Genomic DNA, 22,330 nt, shown 5'->3' with positions numbered 1-22,330 from the left:
GCCGAGGCTGGCAGGCAGTGGCGACAGGGAAGGACCGTACAGTCGGAGCTTTTTAATGGTGGAAATACCGAGAGAACACCAGAAACTCGGACGGAAACGAATGGAATATAAGTTTGAATCTGCTGCTTGGACTTCCCTAACGGACCAAAACCTCGCTAACGTGAATGTTGGCTTGAAGTTTTCGAGTCGAGCAGTGATGTGGTGACGCGACTCGACCGACTCAACGGGAAGCTAACATTAGCCGATGCGCTAACATTACTTGATAGATTAATCATTTCAGCAGAGTTTTCGTGATCCATTTCAGGATTTTTAAAACTCGTTTCAGTATTTTCGATGATGTAAGATACATAGTTATATGATAACTGTGTTATGTTGTCCTTTATACAGAATAAAGCTTGTCATTAGATAACTAACTGACGTTATCATAGCTAAGTTAGTGTATGAAACTAGCAAGCGTTAGCCACCTAGCTGGCTAGTAGCTAACGTTGGCTAGCAGTCGACTTTACACTGACTTCAAGCCAAAGAACTCTGTTTCAAATTAGCTAAAGCTAGCAAGGCTACAGCTGTTTCCACGTCATCTAACTGTATCATCACATTTCTACCAGTTATGAAATGTGTTTTCCGGCGAGCTGAACTTTATTTTCGAGGATGGCCATTTGTTTTGATAAGCAAAGGTAGACACTTTACTTCCAAATCCAGATATGCAATCATCGAATCACCAGTTTACTTAATGCTAGCCTTCTAACGTCGAGTTAGCCGGCCAAAGTTGGAATACTGCCCCCTGCTCACTTTATGTGGGTTTCGCTTTGAGGCCTTTTGGAAATTATTCCCTTTTTCATGGAGAAGACCCATTCCACAGCCTTAATGCATCCCAGCCTCTGAACGGAATTTAGGATCTAAATGACTGTGGATACTTTTGAAGCTTGACGAAGTTGTGACAGGAATTGGAGTACCTGGACTTTGTTGACATTGACTTGGCACCTTAAAATAACGTGGATCATAAAGACAATTGGATTACCATCGTTCAAAGGTGAGATAAAAACATATGTAAACACTAAGCAACTTTAGGTTTAAGTTATAGCTTGTGTTGGAAATGACCAATCACATTTCCAAATGTTTTTTTGTTTGACTGTATCATAGTGGATGCCTGTACATGTACTTCAGTTTTTGGTTGATTTGCTCTATGATAATATTTTATTTTCCATTACAGGAACCATGTTAGCGGAATGTTTTTCACAAGATCATACTATCAAACCGTATAACCTTCTAATTGCATTTCAACGTGATACGTGCAAATTCAATTCAATTGCCCAAATTAAATCCTAATAGTCACAAGTGGCGGTGCCCTCAGACTTCTGTCATGCTAGAATTGCTTCTCAGTCCTGTGTGCATCATTTTGATATTATGTAAAATAAATAAATACTCCTCAATTCTTCCTATGTAATGTAACAGAAACGTGTTTTAAAGTGGTTTAGGTTGTGGTTTGTCATCTCTACTTTTTGAGGTGTGATGTCTGTGGTAAGTCACACTGGACCCACCATCTGTCAGTCCCTGGATGGATGCTGAGTGACCCTCCCCCCCATTAACATGGTTGAGCCTGAGTGGCTTGACCTGGATATGAAGCGTTGGTTTTATATTTTTCTTTTGATAAATTAGGTTATGTTTTGCTCCTTCTATGTATTAATTTTATCATTTGGAACAGGAAATTTGTTGGTGTTGATTTTTGTCTGGTTTATTTGCACTGAACAGGTATCGTCCAGCTTGAGCATGAATGTTAGAAGATACAGCTAAATGTTTTTGTGCTGAACCCTACACAATGATTTCTAAGAGCAAATTCCTTTCGTCATCTATGGCAATTCAAAGGACTAGATGAAGGGACGGCTCTGGCTGCCACTAAGGTCCTACTCGACTTGTCTCCATTTGTAAATTGTTGTTCACTAGGTATGGTAAATCCAGCTCACATGATTCTTGGCTTTTTGTCTAACAGTCTGTCTACAGCACCTAAGCTCCTTGGTGTGGAGAGTGGTTCTAATTCCCCAGACCTTCCTGCCCAGCTGTTGTTAGATGACTTTGCTCAACAAGCTTCAGACAACTCGGCTTGCTTTGTTGCCTTTGATTAGTTTAGGGCTCTTTGTTCCTTTCTGAATGCTACTAGGTTTACTTGACTGTTTACTCTGGGCAAGTATATTACAGTACTAGTTAACCATTAGTAATAATTGGTATGCAGGTTCAGCTGATTTTAGTCTATCTTCCCTTCTACTCACTTAATAAGCTGTTGGAGGGGTCTGCAAAGTACGCTGATTAAATCACCTCAAAGGTGCACTTTTAAATTTGCCCACTGTCTTCTGTTTTATCTCAGATATGTCAAGGAGGACCGTGGGAAGATATTGTTTGCGGTTTTCAATGCACTGAAAATAACACTTAAAACATATACATGAAAGAAAGCTTTTAGAAAGAAGATATCAGGTATGCAAGATAATCCACTGAACTAACAGAAGAGTTATTCATATTTTTACACTTGTTTTGTTGAAAATTATCTCAAGGGAACCTTTTTAGGAACTGAGCCTAAAGTGCTTCTGTAAGAGCGAAGATTCAACCATTACAATAAGCCTATTTCACTGCAGAAGAAAAAGTAAACACAATCGACAACAATAATGAAAACTGCATTTAGCAGGTTCCAGGTCCCTGTGTTTCACTTACTTACTGAGAGACTTTGTGGAATAATTCCACCTGTGCCTTCTCTGCTATAACAAGTCAAAAGGCCTACTTTGGAGAAGGTGACAATTCAGATTTCTTAATACTGAAATGTTGGACTTACTGTATCTATTCCGTTTCAATATCTCTTCTTGCCGTCATCATAATGCTCATCTTTTCTTTTCCTGCTTTCTCTTTTGGCCCTATTCTGTCCCGTCCAAACCATGCTTGTAGATGATGTGCGAAGTGATGCCCACCATCAGCGAGGCTGAAGGGGGAGGCGGTGGTCGACGAGGCTCTGGCTCTCCACTGCAGTCAGACTCAGAGGGTCACTTTGAGTCTCTGATGGTATCCATGCTGGAGGAGAGGGATCGTCTTCTAGACACTCTGAGAGAGACTCAGGAGAATCTGGGCTTGACTCAAGGCAAACTGCACGAAGTCAGCCATGAAAGGGACTCACTTCAGAGACAACTTAACACTGCTTTGCCTCAGGTAAGTGATGCTGCTTTTCCACCTAAATTAGCAGGTTGACACAGTTTTTTAAAACGCAATAGCGAGCAGTGCAGACTGCAGAGAAATGAAGACAGAGAAACGATAGAGAAAGCACCTTATTTTATAATTTTGCTTTTTAAGTTGACATGTTGACTCAACTTCATCACGCAAATTAGCGTGTCCACCCAGTTATGTTTACAATGAAAGCAGAGGTGACAAAAAATAGTGTCTACTAGGGGTGTGAAGTGTGGCTAAACGTTTACACACCGGATTTTTTTCCGTGTAGATGGTTAACCGTGACGTCATTGTCGTCGTGCACCCACCGTCTGAAGCAGCCGACTTGTAGGCGCGTGGGCACACACACACACACACACACACACACGCACACACACACACACACACAGGTTCGTTCGTTCGTTCGCCTGTAAACAAACAGTTGACATGATGAACTATGCTCGTTTACACACCTCTTATAATTACGGATGTGAACAATGTGTCGATTCTCGACCCGTGCTCAAGAGTCAAGACGACTCTAAAAATAGAAATCGGTAAATCAGGTTTTTTTCACTTTATTAGATTTTTTAGGGACATGGGAGACGTCCGTGATGCGAGTTCATGTGTGCTCATGAGCGCGCTGCAGGCTCTTAATTGCTGCAATGTGCGCGCATTAAATGTCCAGTGTTGCTCAATAGTGCAGTGCAGAATATGCAGCATAAAGTTAAAGCATTTGTCTATGACCGTTATGTTAAATCACATTCATACAAAGCCCCCGCCCGAGCAAAGCTGCGAGTGGAATGCTGTGACGGTGAAAATCACTCGGAGACCTTACCGGTGTGAGCGAGTGAGCCGCCGTGCAGAAAAACTCTGCGGTTTGATGGTTAAATGATAGTCGGGGATATCCTGCCCGTTAACGATGTCTAGGGGAACGGCTTCCACAATCTGTTTGTATGTGTCGAGCCTGATTATACAGAGCCATGTCGGCAAGCTGACAGCGTGACTGAAGGGACTGTACAGTGAGCCGCCTCCCTCTGTTAGTTTCTGTTTTCAGCCGAGTAAGTTAAGTTACATTCAACTCTGGCGCATGGACATGGTTTAATTAAAGCATCTAATTTTTATTATCAAAAAGGCTTTTATGCAAACTCTTATGTCTGAACAAACACAGTGGGCGGCAGAAGTGTTGTTTAAAGGAAAGCGCAGTTGCTCATTCTTATCAGCACCACAACTGCGTGCTGCTGCCGTGGAAAAAAAAAACTGAGTCGTTTAACATCCCTACTTATAATAGATCCATGGTGTACACACACACACCATATCACTTTCTATTTGTCCACTTTTACAGGTTATATATAGGTGTTATAAAGTTCGGGCTACTTACGAGCGTAGTTCACGTCAACCGGGCAACTTTAATCTTTAGGTTATCTTTCATCATTAGTCCGTGGCTGTGACTAGAGCCCGAGCATGTGGACTCCCTGTGCGTGTGTGCGCACGTGCAATCGCGCATTTGTGTCTGCAGCGCTGATACACACACACTCACACACACACATACACACACTGAGGGACAGACAGATTCGGCAGACTAGCTTTTATCATCCCCAAATAGTTTATTTGTGATGTAAAATTAATACATGTGTGTCTCCAGAACATATTTAAAAACTTTATTTCAGTTTTCAAAAAAGTTGGATAATCCAAGAATATGATGAGGTGTACTTTAAGATGATGTAGATTTTTCCACTGCTGCAGCCACCCTGATTAAACTGTAGGGCATAAATACAATTCCTGTCCAGTCTCACCTTGCAAAGGTAAAGACTCACTAGAGTGACTCTGCAGGCATTTTACATCATAAACAATATAAAAAATGCCATAATTTCACACTATGGAAGGAAAAAATTGTATTGTAGCTTAAATGTATTAAACATGACCCTTTCCTGTCTATGGTTCCTGCATTACTTCTTGCTTTGTGGTCACCAAATTGTCCCACCATGATAGCAATTACATGTGTTTGATACTTACTTAAAACTTTAGAATATCTATTGGTGGTATGCAAAACTGTTGCACGCGCCACAGATATTTCTAGAAAGTTACCAGGAGAGATGTCCATGCCACAGCATCCTCAGCCTTCCCTACCATGCATTCTTTTATGTATGCAATGCTGATTAGACATCAGTCATCAAGGATTATAAAATTAAAATACAAAGATATACATTTTCAGGTTCAGTGTTGTGAATTGAAATTAATTAATGAATGTGATAAAATCACAACAAAAATAGCAAACTGATCATCTGGAAATGTGAAAGACCCCAGGGATTTCATGTAATTTGATGTTCTCATTTCTGAATGCGTCCACATTTTAAAGTTGGTTCGTACTTGGCCAAGGCCTCTCAATCAATATTAATTCCTACTATTCTAAAATTAAATTAAATTGGTGCCATCTTGAACTATAATGTTGGTGAGAGTAGGTAGGTAAAGGGGAGGTGTGATTTTCTCATGTTCCCTCCCTCCTGGTGAGAATATCCTGCAACTGGAATGCACAAACATTCCAGGACAGCTTGCTCACACTTCAACAGCTTTTTCAAACTCCAGCGGTGCCCTGTTGGATAGGGCTAATTCATTTTTGGTTCCTTTTTTTTGGTGTTTGTGGTTTTTGTGCTGGCCAAATTGGTCTGAAGCTCCTACTGTCAAATGTAATCTTGTGCATAGTTCATTCATACCAGTTTTAATTTGTGCATGGTAAGATTTATCTTGTTATCCAATCGTTGTACACATGTTGCGAAAAAAGTACATTTTTGTGATTCTATATCAGCCAAGGCTTGTAATAGTTTTTCTTGAAGTGGCCCCTTACTGGGTGTGTGTTCTGTCCGGTGGCAGTGAATTTCCAGCAGTTTTTTTTATTTGTATTTTTTCATACAATTGCTGTGAAAATTGTTGGGGCAGTAAAAGAGAAATAAGTAGCACTGGTTAGTAACAAACTTTCAACACATATTTGGCTAATGACATTCTAGGCAACTGCTGTCCTCTTTTAACTCTATGTAGAAAAAGTAAAAGTTTCAACCAAAAGGTTGGGTTTTGTGGTCTATGGTCTATATCAAGGATTTTCAACCTTGGGGTCGTGACCCCACAAAAATTACTGATTTAAAAAAATATATATTAAGTTTTATTCTGAAAGTGCACCAGATTGATGAATTTTACTTTAAAAGATTCACATTTTTCTTCCGGGGGAGCTCCAGGGTCCCCACCACAGTCTCCAAAATTCAAACTCAAAAGGCACTTTGAGACAACACACAACGAGCATGTTGGCAAACCAAGATCTTTTTTTAAAAAGAAGTTTGCTGAGCTGAATAAGCAGCGAGTGTACTTCCCTGAAAGCGTTTTAGAGGTTAGGTATCTCATTGCTAGGGCTATGAAGCTGCATAGCATTGCTGAGACATTAATATTGCCAGCTGCCACCGAAATGGTAAAAACGATGTGCGGGGATGTCAATTTGTGCACTAATCTGCATTTTTAACACAGTAACACAAACCTGTTCAAAAACTAATTATAGAAAAAAAATCATCAGATGTACCAAAACGCACATTTAAGCCTAAAAGATGCATCTTACAGCTTTGAAAGAGCTTTCACAGGGTCAAGTATTCTGTCCTGTCTCCACAATCACAAAGTAAACAAAAGTGTAATGTTAACCAATAAGCTAATGTTTCAGGATTGCCTGCTTGCATGTGTTGGATAAACTATTGTGTAAGATGAGAAAGAAAAATTGGTAAATCACTTGGCAGTTGTAATATTTTGCTCCTCGTTACTTTGAAGGGGCCAATTGACGAACTGATTCTGGTCAGTGGCACAATGAATGGCATGAATTGAGAGTGCACAGTGGTTCAACAGAGAGACAAAGACTGACTTGTTCCACACAGTGACATGAAAGTGACAGAGTGCAAGTGTTGCCTTTTGCCTAATGTGAGCTGAATTTGAAAACTTAAATGAAAACAGACAAAGTTAAGGCCAGACTCCTTTGTTTAGTTAGGCCATAAAGCCATCTGCTTTCTGCTGTCAACTTCCTACAAGCTTTTTGTTGTGAGGCAGTTGCCTGCTGCAACGCATCATGTTTTGTTCAAGGAAAATATCAGATTAAGAAGGTGGGCACTCAGTCCATAGCAGTTTATTAGATATTGTCACCTCCTTATGCGTCTAGAATATACAGTCTTAATAATGTTGTCTTTTGGAAACCAGGTTTAATAGAGGTCCTGATACATGGCACCTTTTTAGTTCCAATTGTGTGTGTGCACGCTGGAGAAAAAAAGGTTTATCAGCTCATATATTTGTGGTCAAGATACAGTGGGTGAAGATGTAATTAGTTTTGGCAACCATGAACAGCTGTGTAAGAGAATGGCAAGCCAATGATGCTCTTTTTTTGTTACACTAAATAGTATTCCAGAAACTGCAGAAGTATATTAAACCTACCAAATATGTGTAATGGTGAATTAGAAGGAACAATATTACCTCTAATTTTGATGGTATAAGTGTCATATGGTAGAGAAGAACAATTGTATAAACCGCACCGTACATTCCGGATGTCATACATGTATGCACTTCGCCTAGTAATGGTAATGTAGCACATAGTATTGGAATGCTTTTTTAATTGTATTATTAATTGTTGTATGATAAAAGGGACTTTAGCAAAAGATGGTGCAAACGAGCATTCAGTCGGGTACTTTAAATTGAGTTCTGTCTGTGTGAGTCTGGACAGCAAGCTAATCAGCTCTGAATAGTAGCCATTGTAGTGTCTAATTAGTTTTTGACGGTGAGTCGTCCTCTTGCAGAACAGATGCCCTCTGCACAGTGTCAGATTTCAGCACATGCTATAAGCTTTTAAGAACGGCTAAAGTCATTATGTAGGAGGTAGGCCTATTGGTTCCGATCTCCAAATGTGCTCCAAATACAGCACAGTCTAACAAAGGTTTGGTGAAGGAAAGAAAAAAAGCCTTATTCTCCAGCCCATTCATCAGTTGGCATACTATGATATCTTAATGTTTAACCTGTATACATTGTACCTCCTATTTTCAAGCATGACAAATCTAAAACAAAATGCTGCATTGCTTAGTGTTATGAGGCCACAATGGTAGACAGGGCACGACATGCTGTGAGGATGAATGTTATCACGCCTACAAAATATAATTTAGCTCAATAAGGTATGCTGTCATTCGGAGTTTGTTTTACATTCTTGTCCTTTCTATTGACATAACAGAGCAGAGTCTCATTGTTTCCTGATCTCCTTCCCTTTGGAGAGTTGCCAGAGCTGCACTGAAGTCTGTTCCTCTCTTGCAGAGTTCATAACTGATCTACTGGCAAATAAAAGGCATTGTCAAAATGTCAGAACATGTGAGATATCTTAGTTTTGCATAACCAGTCGGTTAAACGTTTAAACGCCTGCTGATTCACTAGTCGTCACCAGAAATACTAGTCGGTTAGTAATTAAATGCTCAACATGCTGACATTAAATGTGTGAGAATGCTCATTCCTTTGCGCACAATTTTGTCATTCACTTCCAATCAAGCAGATCTCTTAATGATCTTATAATTTACAAATGAGTCTCTGTCGTAACGCCACAAAGTTGTCGGGAAGGGTATTCTTCTCAATGAGGTTGAATCCTGAAAATGACGACATGGAGTACCATTATGCCTGAAAAGCTTTTGTGTTTCTCTGTGTTTTGGTACGCTGTCACTTTAATAGGTTGGCACACATATTTTGTGTACCCCCCTTAATCCCCGCCCCTGTTCTAAGGCTTACGGAGCAGCTCAGTCCACTTCTAACCAGCATGTCGCTAACCCACACTGTGACTTGAGCTGAGCCATACACCAGTTTACCCTGCTGCAGGGAGAAATGGGATCGGGCTTGAATGGCTGCATTCACATTTGTACAGGGCAGGCTTATGATTGTACTGTATTCAACCTGTATATTTTAATTTGATTTATATATTTGGGAATTAACCAGTTGCAAATGCATTAAACAACCTTGTCAGTATGATGCATATGTTATCCCATATATGAATGTATCAGCTTCATTTATTTTTATTTTTTAAATTGATATTCCAAATAAAAATATGGTTTCTTATTATAGTGCTTTGTTTTGTATGTTATTTATTTGGGACGTGGTTGTGCTTGCATGCTAGGCAGTGGGTAATAGTATCTGTGGGTTGGTTTTGGTGGTCCTGTCTTATTTCAAAAGGATTGTTTAAAACCCTATACCACACTGACCAAGGTCCAGATCTTTATTTCAGCTTCCTTTTGTGAAGTTAGTACACATATGAAGTATGATGAATACATTTAGAACTATAAATAAAAGACTGCAGCAAAGGTAGATCGATACCTTGTGATCATTCCTGACCACTTTAGTTACTCATTTCTTTGCTTTGGGGGGTTTGACTAATAGAGGTGTAGAGAAATCCTACGGTTGCTGTTCATCTCAACCTCAACGTTTGCTTTGGAATGTAGGAAGTAAGCCACTCTGTAATTACCCCTGGGTCTGCCTCTTATGGGCCCTCATTGGCTGGCAGAGAAAGTAGACCTTGGTTGTAGCCAATAGCAAACTCCCCCTTTGCTGAAGCAGAATCTGTGCCAGTCACTGGAAAAGCTCAGAGGCTGGCGTGAAGGGAAGAGAGAATAGTTGTGGTAGTGACTGAAAAGAACGATCAGTTCCAGCCCCCCCCCCCCCCCCTCCTCCTCGGAAACACAGCAAGAAGGCCTTGCCACTCAGGGTGCCTGTGCTAGTTTTTGTAGGGCAAAAATCAGGATGGGACATTCTTTAGGTCCAACCATGCATGTCCTTCCTGTGTGTGTGTGTGTGTGTGTGTGCGCATGCGCCTAAGAAAGATTTGAGAAATGAAAGCTGAATTAGAAAAAATAATTAGAAGTCTTTTCTGAGAGTGGCAGTAAATTTTGTGGTCATATTTCCCGTGGATTTAAAGGAGATAGCGTTTAATATATCTAGTGCTGATTAATGTAACTAATAATTATAAATACTTGAAAAAGTGTTTTTTTTAGTATTTGGTATCTCTGACATAATTGATCAAAAGAAAGCAACGCTCCATCTACTTATAGATCCATTATTTTCTGAATGCCTTTCGTATTCCATAGACTGAACCCTCCATCCTTTTTGTCTGGTGAAAACCTCAACAGGAGATAATCGAGATAATTCAGGCATGTCACTTATATGTGTATGTGCAGCATACCAAACTGAAATCGTGTTTTTAAGGAAATAATTTTTTGTATGTGTTTTTATTTCTGAAGAGTTTAGATATAAACTTAGTGGTAGTTCTGGCGTTGATGCTTGTTCAATACATCAGGTCGGCAATCGACGTTCCGACCTGGCCACGCCCCCTTTGGGGGGAAAACAAAGCGATCTTGCCATTGACTATAATGCAAAATTACGGTCCAAAACAGCACAAAAAGAAAACGATCAGAGGTAAATAAGTTAAAATTTGACCGACAGACACAATGTCAAGATCCTTTACAACAACTCCGCCAGCTGGATAACGTTAAAGACACTTCTAAATGATTCATTTGATCAATCTAAACCATGTCTATTTAGTCTCTCAGCATCAAGCTGGCGCAATGATCCGACCCATTGGCCAGAGATATCATGCCCTGATATATATCTTCACCTCACTGAGTCTCTATGTAAGCTGATAGGTACACGAGAAATAATTATTTTAAGTTGTCTGTAATAATGCTTACTATGTTAATATTATAGCGCTATGCCTTGACTAGACTCTTCCAATGGTCCTAACGGCACAGGGGAAGCGGGAGCTTCCTGCTGTCATACAGACCTTATTTAGGGAAATTTTTGGGGGCATGGCGAAAGAATAAAACCATGATCTTTGTTTTTTACTTAGTAAACCACACAACAGCTCAGGACATTGCAGATTTGAGCTATAACGGCTTATTTTAAATGATCGCGCTGTCTTTGTCTAGTAAGCCGTATTGTTTTCCCCCCAAAGGGGGCGTGGTCATGAGGGTTCCGTCTAGATGACGTATTGCCGACCCGATATATGTATACCCAGGAAGGAAGTGCAGTCGTAAAGAAGTAATATGATGCTGAGGTTAGTTGGCCAGCCATATAGTACCATCTAAGATTGGGCAGATTAAAAAAAACATTTAAGGAACGGTCGTTAGATTGCTTCATTAGATTTAGAAATTGCCAATCGATCAAACTTAAATGTGCAGGATCCCTTCCTCCACATTACCAATAGTTTTATTTTCCTATTTCACAGGGTCAGCACCTAAAAATAAAAAAATGATTTAGTTGGTAGCAGTTACAGCTAACTGTGTTTGTACATTTCTATTCTAGGAGTTTGCTGCCCTAACAAAGGAGGTGAACGTGTGCCGGGAGCAGCTTCTGGAGAAGGAGGAGGAGATTGCAGAGCTGAAAGCGGAGAGAAACAACACACGGGTTAGTATTATGTGCTGATACAAACACACAGAGAATTGTATGTAATTTTTTCGACAGACAAGCTGTTTCTCAAACTGCAACAAACATATACACTTTTAAACAGGACCACCACTATATCCACCATTATTAAGAAATGTTTAGTTGCATCATACTCTAGTAACCTCAGTCAAATTCCAGCGTCTTTCTGGTTTGGCTCCAGATAGTTGTCATAACACAGGTTGACAAATCAGTGTCTATCCCATAATCCAAACTATTGTCACAAGGTATGGGTGTTGCTGAGTCATCAACATATTGAAATCAATGACACAATACATTTCATCACACACAGCCGTTTGTGCTAAGAAGGAGCAGGTCCAAGCCCCAGCGAGTGTGTAATAAGTCAGCATTGTCTTTGACTAGGGCATGTTTCCTCTTGCACAATCTAAGCATAGAACAAGTTTTCCTTCTAATTAGGGTTGTGCCGATGGGTGATGGATGGCACGATCGGAAATTGTATGTTTTTTTAGCCGATGTCATTTATGTAGAGATTTAAAAAGTATATATTGCATGGCTATAAGCCTAAATTAAAACACACTTCAGATTTACAACAATGCATACACATTATTTAAACTAAGTTCAACCAAAGTTATATGATTGCTGCTGTAAAACAAATATTTAGTTGTTTTTTTTCTTTCGTAGAAAATGTGACTACAAATGTGCAATGAATGCATTAAGTCCATCTGATGTGTTTCTAACCTGTTAGCACTATCTGTTATGATTCCAGCTCCTGTTGGAGCATTTGGAGTGCCTGGTATCTCGCCATGAGCGTAGTCTGAGGATGACGGTGGTGAAGAGACAAGCTCAGTCTCCAGCAGGAGTCTCAAGTGAAGTGGAGGTTCTCAAAGCTCTTAAGTCACTTTTTGAACACCACAAAGCCCTGGATGAGAAGGTAGGACTTTGTGTCTGTTGAGTGTTTGAAATGACCTAAATATTTTAATGTGCATTACATATATTTGACATTGCAATGGAACAAAGTTGGAGAGACAACAGAAGTTTTACTGGTTTGATTATATTTGTTTTGCATGTTTTCCAGGTGAGGGAGCGACTACGTGTTGCCTTGGAAAGATGCAGCGTATTGGAGGAACAGCTCACCATGACGCACAAAGAAGTAAGCTAATATACTTTTATTGTGAATTTAATCGAATTAGTTGAAGAGAAATACACCAAATGCTGACCTCCAAAACAATACTAATGTTTCAAGTTGTAGGTCAAAATATCCCTTAAATAACCCTTGTATATTACATTTGCACAATGTAAAATATTTGCTAGAACAACATAACCGCATAAAGTTATCAATTAAAATCACTTACCATGCGTATATATTTATTTCTTTCAGCTTGGTTTGTCTCTGAACTTCACTAAAACCCAAAGTGAAAGTGTTTTAGTTATCACATTGTGTTAGGGAAATGCGATGACCTTAAAGGAATACTTCACCCATACGGAACCAGCGTTCTATCATTATAAAATCACTATTATAATGTAATGAATCAGGTTTTTCTTCCTTCAGTCTTCCCTTGGCCCAGCTGTCCTGTTAATCCTAACCCTTACTGTGATGTCACAAGAAGGAAATTGTAGGGTTAGACAGTGAGACCATACAACACTCTTTCTGCCTTTTCTCAGGCTAGGATGATCCGATTTATTTATTTTTTGCACATTTATACTGAATAGGATCTCCGAGTTCAATACACCTTCATATTCCAACTGGTGAAGTCGGTCTTTAACTGATAGCACACTTGATGAAGGATCAACAGATCCACTTAGCATTGCGGCTACTGATGGCAATTGTATTCATTTGCAGTCATTTTACATTCATGAGTATTCACTCTGAGTCTAATGTAAAAGAGTCCTAGGACATGTGCACATGCATGCAACGGGAGGAAGCGTCTTCAGTCCACTGTGAGTTGAATGGGATTAAGATTGACAAAAGGCCCAGAGGATCTTGGGAAAGTGTCCTAGATTTCCTCTCCTTCATGCTACAGTCATCTTTTGTTCCTGGGCATCAGCCTGGGACCACACATGCACACCAACACATACAAGTCAACCACTTGCCACAGCCTTCTTTTATTAGAAACCCTTCTTCCTGAGGCAAGGAAGCTTTTTTCTTGTTCGTCCATTCGGCATAGACTATATTACATACTGTAGCATATTCATGTGAGTTTGCAACCAGAATATATGTGGTTTGAACTCAAGGCTCAAGGCACTCAGTGCTGCTTGCTACACTTATCTGTGTCATGCACACACCCACACGCAAGCACCCACACACACACACGCGCGCACACACGCACACACACGCACACACACACACACACACACACACACACACACACACACACACACACACACACACACACACACACACACACACACACACACACACACACACACACACACACACACACACACACACACACACACACACACACACACACACACACAAGAATTTTTGGATAAGTGGTTAACCAGATACGTGTTTAGATGGTTGTCACCGGCAAATGAATGACTTGAAGAGGTGTTAACAACCTGGTGTTTTCTCTAGTTGGCTTACCTCAGGGAGCAGCACAGCCAGAAGAGAGGGCTGGCAGATGGAACCAGCGAGGTCAACCATAACTCTGAAAACACACCAAGCACTAATGGCAAGGTGAGGTTACTTGACAGCATATGTGAGATGGTGGGTGTGTTGAAACCAAATAGGAGACAAGGTCACAGCTGCTTGTTTGTAACTAGTGTCTAGCATCTGTTCAGGATATATGAATAATGATGATTTTTTGTTAGAAATGTAGTTTGTTAAATTTTTTGTTATTGTAATGCAAATTATGTTATATGTCCATCTTTGAGGTTCAGAAGTTAGGTATCTCATGCAATCTGTAGCAGATAAGGACTTGTAAGACCTCTTAAAAGTTATGGAAACACAAGTGCAAATATACAATTGCCCAAGTTTTAAGGAGTTAATAATGCATGCATTAGTGATCCTTCCGTTGTCCTCCCTTTCTTGATATGAGAAAAACATTTCTGTCCTAGCAAGCAGTAATCAGCTGTGCTATTCTATGTCATCTTCATACATGCACGGACAAGATGGAAATACTGGAAGAGGTAGGAAGGCTTGAAACGGTCCAGGTTCCTGCTGAAAACTTGTTCTGCCATATGTTTCAGCTCAAAACGATATAACAAAGACACTAATTAAACAGTGCTTGAGGAAAAGCAGGTTTGGAGTGACTTAACTATGCTTGCCTCATCTTCCACTAGGAGACGTTTAAAGGTCTATCAGCTCAATTACTTCTGTATACTATTATTTTTCCTTGGTGTGTCTCCTGGCCATCTTGCGTGCTCTTGCTGAAGTAGTAATGTTAATTCACCCACAGCGGTCGTCGGATGGTTCACTCAGCCAGGAAGAGGAGTCGGGTCTGGGGTTCGGGAAGGCGGGTGAGCTTCAGGACGTGGTGGACCGACAGACAGCTGATCTGGGCCAGATGAAGGAGCGCACGGGTGCTATGGTTTCACGCATCAACGAGCTGGAAGAAGACCTGGACACAGCCAGAAAGGACCTCATCAAGTCTGAAGACATGAATACAAGGCTACAGAGAGACATACGAGAGGTAGGGAGAACAGGATGGATTTGTAAACCTAAATCACTGAGGGGTGACCCAGGGAGCAATGTTTTGAATTGTATTCCTGTTTATGGATTTATTTTTTCTTTACATTGACTGGTGAATATTTAACATTAAGATCTAAAGCCTCATATATTTTGTCCAGTAAGATGCAGTTATCATTAATATAGGAATTCATGGTAATTGTTGGATGTTGGATGTGTTGCACGCTGAGATATTGATCAATGAATCATACTGATGTATTGACTGAGAACATGGCAAGATGTTCTGTATTCAGAATGTCTATGTGTAACATGCAGCATGCACGCAACATACAGAATCATGGTTTCAGCCCACCTTTATGTAAAACATACAAACAGTCGGACATTACAAACCTGAGACTCTTGTGGCCTTGTATCCCACAGGAGATTAAGAGAAGGCATTGTTATTTCAAACCAAGTGTAGTGGATAGAAGAAAATGTTAAGCTGATGATGTCACAATACTCAATTGCATAGTGCTGTGTTTAATGGTGTATTGTGTTTTGCTTAACTATGCTCCTCACTTTTTCAGTTTTCCAGTGTGATGTGTATAGTAAGCCATGAGAACCTATTTCTGCCAGTACTCAATAAGAGTCTCACCCTTCCATCTAAAGATTCAAATATCAGAAGGGACTGGGTCAGAATCATGGCCACTAAGCCTGAAGACACTAATGCAAATGTGTGTGTATATGTGTGTATAGTCAATGGCTCAGAAGGAGGACATGGAAGAGAGGATCACCACTTTAGAGAAGCGTTACCTGGCAGCTCAGCGGGAGGCTACCTCGGTTCATGACCTTAATGACAAGCTGGAGAATGAAGTGGCCAACAAGGAGTCCCTCTTCAGACAAGTATGCCCGCACTCTTTGACTAAAACTTTCATACATCATTTTTATAATTAAGTCGGTATGGATTTCTGTGTGATTTTCTTAAAAAGCTTACCTAAAAATATTTTATGTAAGACTTTAAGCTTGCTGAATCATTTATATTTATATTTATTTATCTCATCACATCCCCACTATCTACAGACATCAACACATTCTAATCTTTCTTAGAGTAGATGCGATGTGAGACATGTTGACTTTGGTGTCTTGGAGTTGTCTGCCCGCAGGAATTGCCTGCAGTTCTCCTTGGAGGTTTTCAAATCTTTGCTAATGAATTCCTGCTGTATTCACACACTGAGCAGCGCAGCAGGAACTGAATGGGAATCCTCTCAGACACTGGCTTGCTTCTCTACATGTACTCACTGAGATGGAGATGTCTCTCTCCTCTTTTCTTATAGGTTTTGTCTGTCTTTGTGTCATAATGAATGCCCTCTTCCTTGCTTCCTGCCCACCCATCCACCCTTCCCCATCCCCTCTCCCTGTCTCTCTTTGTCTCCCCCTCTCTGTTTTTGTCCTGACCTGCAAACTTACTTCTTGCCACCTATGGCCAGATTGTTGCACAGACGAGTCTTGAACATGCTTTCTAATGACTGCTTGCTTTTGGTTTGTTTGTTGTAGACTGAGGACAGAAACCGGCAACTCCAGGAGAAGCTGGAGCTGGCTGAGCAGAAGCTGCAGCAGACCATCCGCAAGGCAGAGACTCTGCCTGAGGTGGAAGCAGAGCTAGCTCAGAGGGTAGCGGCCCTCACAAAGGTACCGGCCCCTGTCCACCGCCTCATGTACCTACCAACCTGTCTGTTTTAGTTACGTGTATTTTGGATTTGCAATTGAATTAAATACTTAACATTACTAAAAATGTTGATATTTAAGGGGCCTTAAAAAATGTCAAACCTTTGATGGAATCTACCATTTATTCATATGTTCTTGAAATGGCATACTTATTAGGGGGGAAAACCTTCACTAAAAAGGAATATAAATTAACTAAAGATTATTTGATCCTAACACAAAAACATACAGTGGTTACGAGCACACATTATGTAGTTCCTTTGCATTGCAACAACCAGCAGCTCCCTGAGGAAGCTGCTGAGGAAGCCATTGTTTATGTTACTTGAAATATCCACAGGGAGCTATTTTTAGAGATTTGGCTCATGTTTTTATCCATTTATAGTTTGAGTATTTTATTCTTGTACAACACATACCGGTACTGCTGCTGCTGAGCCTACACAGGCAATTTAGCACCTTATTTGTAATGAAACTGGCTCCCAGTACAACTTAAGTTAGCATTCATTCCTATATCCATTTGTGTCTCAATTGACATTGTAACATGATACATGATTTTTTTTTTAAATGAATTTATTTCAAAAGTGGATATGGCCTTTCTTGAATCATGCCGACAAGTTTCCTGTGTCAATGCTGGATTACAGTAACAATGTGTATTATTATGTACGTTCTGTCATTTTTTGTAATCAAATGTTTTAAGCTTTTTCCTTAAGCTTAAGCCACATATACATACATAGTGAAACGACATGGTAAATTCTTAGACATGGAAAGAAAGGACATGCTAGACATTGCCTCAATGCAGTGCCAAGACACCAACATAACCCCCCCCCCCCCCTCCCCCTTCCACACCTTTTCATGCTTGGAAGAGCTTGTAGCACCATTATTCCATCATCAGTTGCCCAGTCTATCTTCTGTCTAATATAACTTCCCACGCTGTATTATTCCTCCTAACACTATGTGTCATCACTTTTTCGACCTACTTTCACTTCAAGTCTAGAAATTGTCAACGGCCATTAAAGTCATGTTTTCCGTTGTTAAATCATCTGTCCAGTTTCTATCTCCAACTACTATATTTAGTTGTGCTAAAGTTCCATGTTTTCTCCTCATTCTCATATCTTTCTGTATTTCTGTCATGCTTTGTTCTTGTGTGGTCTTCATGCTGCCTATACCACCTCTTCAAACCCCTAGTGTGTTCTGTGTGGCCCTAAAGGCACTAAGACTCAGAAGAAGGTAGACCAGCTTTACTCACTGACCTGAACCCATCCTTGTGTATACTGGAGAATTCTCTTACTGTTACTGACCTTAGCCAGGCTAATAGAAACATTGGGCAGAATTTACATTTCGAGATCCACGAAAGAAAAGACAAAATGTAAAAGATTTTAAAAAATTCAGTTGTGAACTTGAACAACAAGTGCCTGGTTAATTGCAGTGTCAGACGACGTATATCAAAATTATATAATATCTCAAGAGGCAGACCCGGCCCTGACGTGACCTTCTCTGTGTGTGTGTGTGTGTGCTTCATGTGCTTTGTTGATCAGAGCTTCATGCTGGTATCTCCTTTTTTTTTCTCAAACACAGACAACCTTATTGTTTGGTATCTAACACAAACAGGAAGTGCCAGCAGATTTGCTCAAAGGCTTATGGATACCCTGCCCATTGAGGCCACTGAAAACTGGAACAGGCTGTGCCACTGAAAAATGTTTACCAGCCTATTGGTTCTTATTTATGTAAGAGCTAATAGACTGGTAAAAATCTGCTTTTATACAATGGTTAGGTTTTTCAAAGTGACTTATTGCAGAGGAAATAAGGAATAATAAATACTGGCTGCTGGGTTTGTTTTAGACTTTGTGTGGGCTGTGCTGCTTTGCTTTGCTGTCCTCTCCTAATGCAGCTGGTGCATGATTCTTGACCTCTAATTACAAGTTGGAATATGTAGATGCTTGCTTCCAAGCCTTTTCATGTCGGTGAACCCATCCTTTTGAAGGACTTGGGCTTTGCACCCAAAACCTCAAACGTGGCCCAAGCTCACTCCTTTCTCCACTCAAGTCCTTCTCCAGGATGGATCGCTGAATCTAGGGGGAAATCAACGCCTCGCACTAGACACACTGCCATTAGCTCAGAGGATCTCATATGCTGAGACCCTTGGATATTTTGGTACAAAAATATTAAAATGGTGTGTCTTATTGTCCCCCATTTTTAGGCCGAGGAACGCCATGGCAACGTGGAAGAGAGACTGAAGCAGATGGAGGCCCAGCTGGAGGAGAAGAACCAGGAAATGCTCAGGGTGAGAGAGAGGAGAGATCTGCTGTCACTACACTAGGCCTACTCTTTGCAGTTTGACAGACTTAATGTGTGTGCGTGTGTGTGTATACCTTTTTTAAGAAATAGTTTTTCTGCTTGTGTAGGCACGGCAGAGAGAAAAGATGAACGAGGAGCACAACAAGCGTCTGTCGGAGACGGTGGACAAGCTCCTTTCTGAGTCCAATGAGAGGCTCCAGCTTCACCTCAAAGAGAGGATGTCTGCTCTGGAGGATAAGGTGGATAAAACACAAATATGATCAGTGATGATGTACAGGTGGAAAATCAGTGAGGCTAGCAGAATCAGAATCAGAATCAGATTTATTTGTCATTGCACCGTTACCGAGCAACGAAATTACATTCCAGTTCACACTCCACCAAGAAACATACAAGACAATGACAATAACATGGGTGGACAGGAGAGAGTGTAACTGTAGGGTCAGCAATATTTCGCGCCCCTAGAGACAAATCAGGGACACTCCATTCTTTGCCATGATATATATTTTTTTTTCTTTACACTATGTGTCCTATAATTAGTTGGTAATGATGATGGTACATTGTTAGTAAATAAGTCAATGTTTATCTGCCAGCACGTCAGCTTATTCCTGTCTCTTTTCAGAATGCCCTGATAAGAGAACTGGAGCACACCAAGAAGTTGATTGAGGACTCTCATCATGAGAAGGTGGGCATATTTATTTAAAATGTTCTTGTTTGATGTTTGATAGTTGGGATTTTTGGCTTCTCATTTTGTTAGATTGTTAGATAGCCTAGACAATAGTGGCTTTTTCCTTAAGTGCTACAGACTTTGCATCTCCACCAAATGACCACTGTGTGTGTGTAAATGTTGTCTTCTATAGGAGCAACTTCTGATCCAGATTGAGACCATGAGGGCAGAGAACGATCAGGGAAGGAGCAGGAGCAACTCCTTACTGCATGGGTAAGCTGGTCAACTCGGAGTGCAATGTTTCCACCTCTAACTTGTCAGACCCTTCCTGACTGTATTTCCTGTGTTTTGCAGACGGTCTCAGCTGGGCAGCACTCCAGATTTCAGGTATCCGGTGTCTGCCTCCTCAATGATGGAAAGTAACTCAGACCACTACGGCAGCGCTCTGGTGCTGAGACGGCCTCAAAAGGGACGTATGACAGCGCTCCGGGACGAGCCATCCAAGGTTAGGTTTTTATTCGATTGAATTTCCATCAGAAATCATGTGTCCATGTTTGTACTTTTAACAAGGCGATTGACAACTTCCTATTGGTTGTTTCATTACTTGAAAATGTTTTGGGGTAAAAATCTGGTTTTCTTCTGATTCCTTTATCATTTGTAATGATTGCATTTACTGGACAGGTCTTTTTATTTCATTTGTCTTGTTCTCTGTCTTGTAACACGTGTATTTGTATCGTGTGCCTTTTTCCTTCCTCTACCTGTTTCTGTCTAATATTTGAGTTCTCTCTGATTATTTTGTTCTTCTCCGTTTCTTTCTGTTTGCTTCAACTCGGGACATCAGCGACATGTAAGTCAGTGTGGTGGGGATAACAGTGACGATTCCTTTTGACTGTTTGGTGCAATGAATGATAAGTGCTCAATTATCCAGCCAATGTCCTTATCTCTCTCTATTGCCTCTGATTCTCTCCTAACTCCCTGTATTTTCTTTGTGTTATGCCTGTGTGGATTCATCTAGGTGCAGACTCTGAATGAACAGGAGTGGGAGCGCATGCAGCAGGCCAACGTGCTGGCGAATGTGGCCCAGGCCTTTGAGAGTGACATGGACGCTTCGGACCTGGAGGAAGATCGAGAGACCATGTTCAGCTCGGTTGACGTATTGTCCCCTGGTGGCCAGGCGGATGCGCAAACCCTCGCCTTAATGCTACAGGAGCAGCTGGATGCTATCAACAATGAAATTAGGTACCAGCAGCTACATAGCTACCAGAGCAACACACCAAAATGTAGCTTTTTTAAATTAACTTGACCATTTTCTTCTCCTTCCTTTATTGTTGCAGAATGATTCAAGAGGAGAAGGAAAACACAGCCATCCGGGCAGAGGAGATTGAGTGTCGGGTGGGCAGCGGCGATAGCCTAGGAGGACGTTTCCGCTCCATGAGCTCCATCCCTCCGTCACTGTGTGCAGGCTCCTCATTGGGCGGCTCTCCGCCTGGTTCTGGCCAATCCACTCCCAGACGCATTCCCCGCAGCCCTAACAGAGAACTGGACCGCATGGGTGTCATGACTTTGGTAACAATTCCTTTACTTAACCAAGTTTTACCACCAGGGTTATATTACTGCACTCTGAATAGCACATTTAACTTCCATTTATACATGCCTCATTTAGTTAAGCCTCAGAAAACTGTAGTATTTGTTTCTCTCATTATATAAGTCTAATTCGTCCGAAATATAGTTTCATTTGTATTTGTTTTTGTGACAGTGTTTTGGTTTGTCTTCTCCTTGTAGTTTGGGTTCAAGAGTATACTGTATGCTTCTATATATGCTTTTTCTCTACTTGATGATTTTGTATTTTTGCATTTTCCTTATCAGTTTGATAACTTGTAGTATGTACTAATATTTTGTCTTGCATTTGAGAATGTAACTGTGTGTTTGTGACTACCCTTGCCCGTAGCATTATTGCTATGACCCATACATCATCCAGAGCTCCCTCTCCCAGCAGACAGTAACTTACCTCCCCTACGGTGCAACTGGTTTCAGTCCTCCCCCTCAAGCCTATAGCTATGCACCATATTTTCAGGTACCTGTGGATTTCTCCACCGCTCCTTTCCTTTTCTCCGCGATGGGTGCAGTCTGCCACTTCCTCTCCATCCTCATCTCCAAAAAAACGCAGGACACTTCCTAACTTTTTCCACGGTTGTGTGCTAAACACGTCACTCTGCTCTGAGAATAACTGAGTTTATAGTGGAAACAGAAAACTTCAGCCACCTAGAGAGGTGCTATAGAACATTGACAACATTGTTAAAGGGATCAGTTCTCCAGCTACGCACTACGTCACTTTTCACTCATACAACTAGCTAGTGGGTGTTTAAGGACAGTTTGTCATTTTATTGTATGGAGCAAAAGCAAAAAAGGCATTAACCATAAAGAAA

The 22,330-nt window shown here is 40.8% G+C and overlaps 1 protein-coding gene across 3 annotated transcripts in view; it reads left to right on the top strand.

The window, feature by feature from the left end:
* The first annotated feature begins 1 nt into the window (after window position 1).
* Window positions 2-22,330, top strand: part of ppfia1 (PTPRF interacting protein alpha 1) — a 34,174-nt gene continuing 11,845 nt past the window's right edge. For 2 of the 3 annotated variants that reach the window (XM_080026110.1, XM_080026111.1), the window contains exons 1-16: window positions 2-1,030; window positions 2,929-3,186; window positions 11,518-11,619; window positions 12,383-12,547; window positions 12,692-12,766; window positions 14,195-14,296; window positions 15,018-15,251; window positions 15,983-16,129; window positions 16,781-16,915; window positions 19,143-19,226; window positions 19,348-19,479; window positions 19,860-19,922; window positions 20,098-20,177; window positions 20,259-20,409; window positions 20,920-21,143; window positions 21,239-21,470. In XM_080026110.1, the coding sequence (XP_079882236.1) occupies window positions 2,929-3,186; window positions 11,518-11,619; window positions 12,383-12,547; window positions 12,692-12,766; window positions 14,195-14,296; window positions 15,018-15,251; window positions 15,983-16,129; window positions 16,781-16,915; window positions 19,143-19,226; window positions 19,348-19,479; window positions 19,860-19,922; window positions 20,098-20,177; window positions 20,259-20,409; window positions 20,920-21,143; window positions 21,239-21,470 (2,184 nt within the window). In that variant the 5' untranslated portion in view covers window positions 2-1,030. The remainder of the gene's footprint in view (window positions 1,031-2,928; window positions 3,187-11,517; window positions 11,620-12,382; window positions 12,548-12,691; window positions 12,767-14,194; window positions 14,297-15,017; window positions 15,252-15,982; window positions 16,130-16,780; window positions 16,916-19,142; window positions 19,227-19,347; window positions 19,480-19,859; window positions 19,923-20,097; window positions 20,178-20,258; window positions 20,410-20,919; window positions 21,144-21,238; window positions 21,471-22,330) is intronic. The other variant, XM_080026112.1, reaches the window with a different exon arrangement.

This window comes from Ammodytes marinus (genome assembly GCF_949987685.1).
Source record: "Ammodytes marinus genome assembly, chromosome: 1".
Taxonomy (NCBI): domain Eukaryota; kingdom Metazoa; phylum Chordata; class Actinopteri; order Uranoscopiformes; family Ammodytidae; genus Ammodytes; species Ammodytes marinus.
The sequence above is the reverse complement of the archived record's forward strand: the minus strand, read 5'-3'. Positions and strand labels throughout refer to the sequence as shown.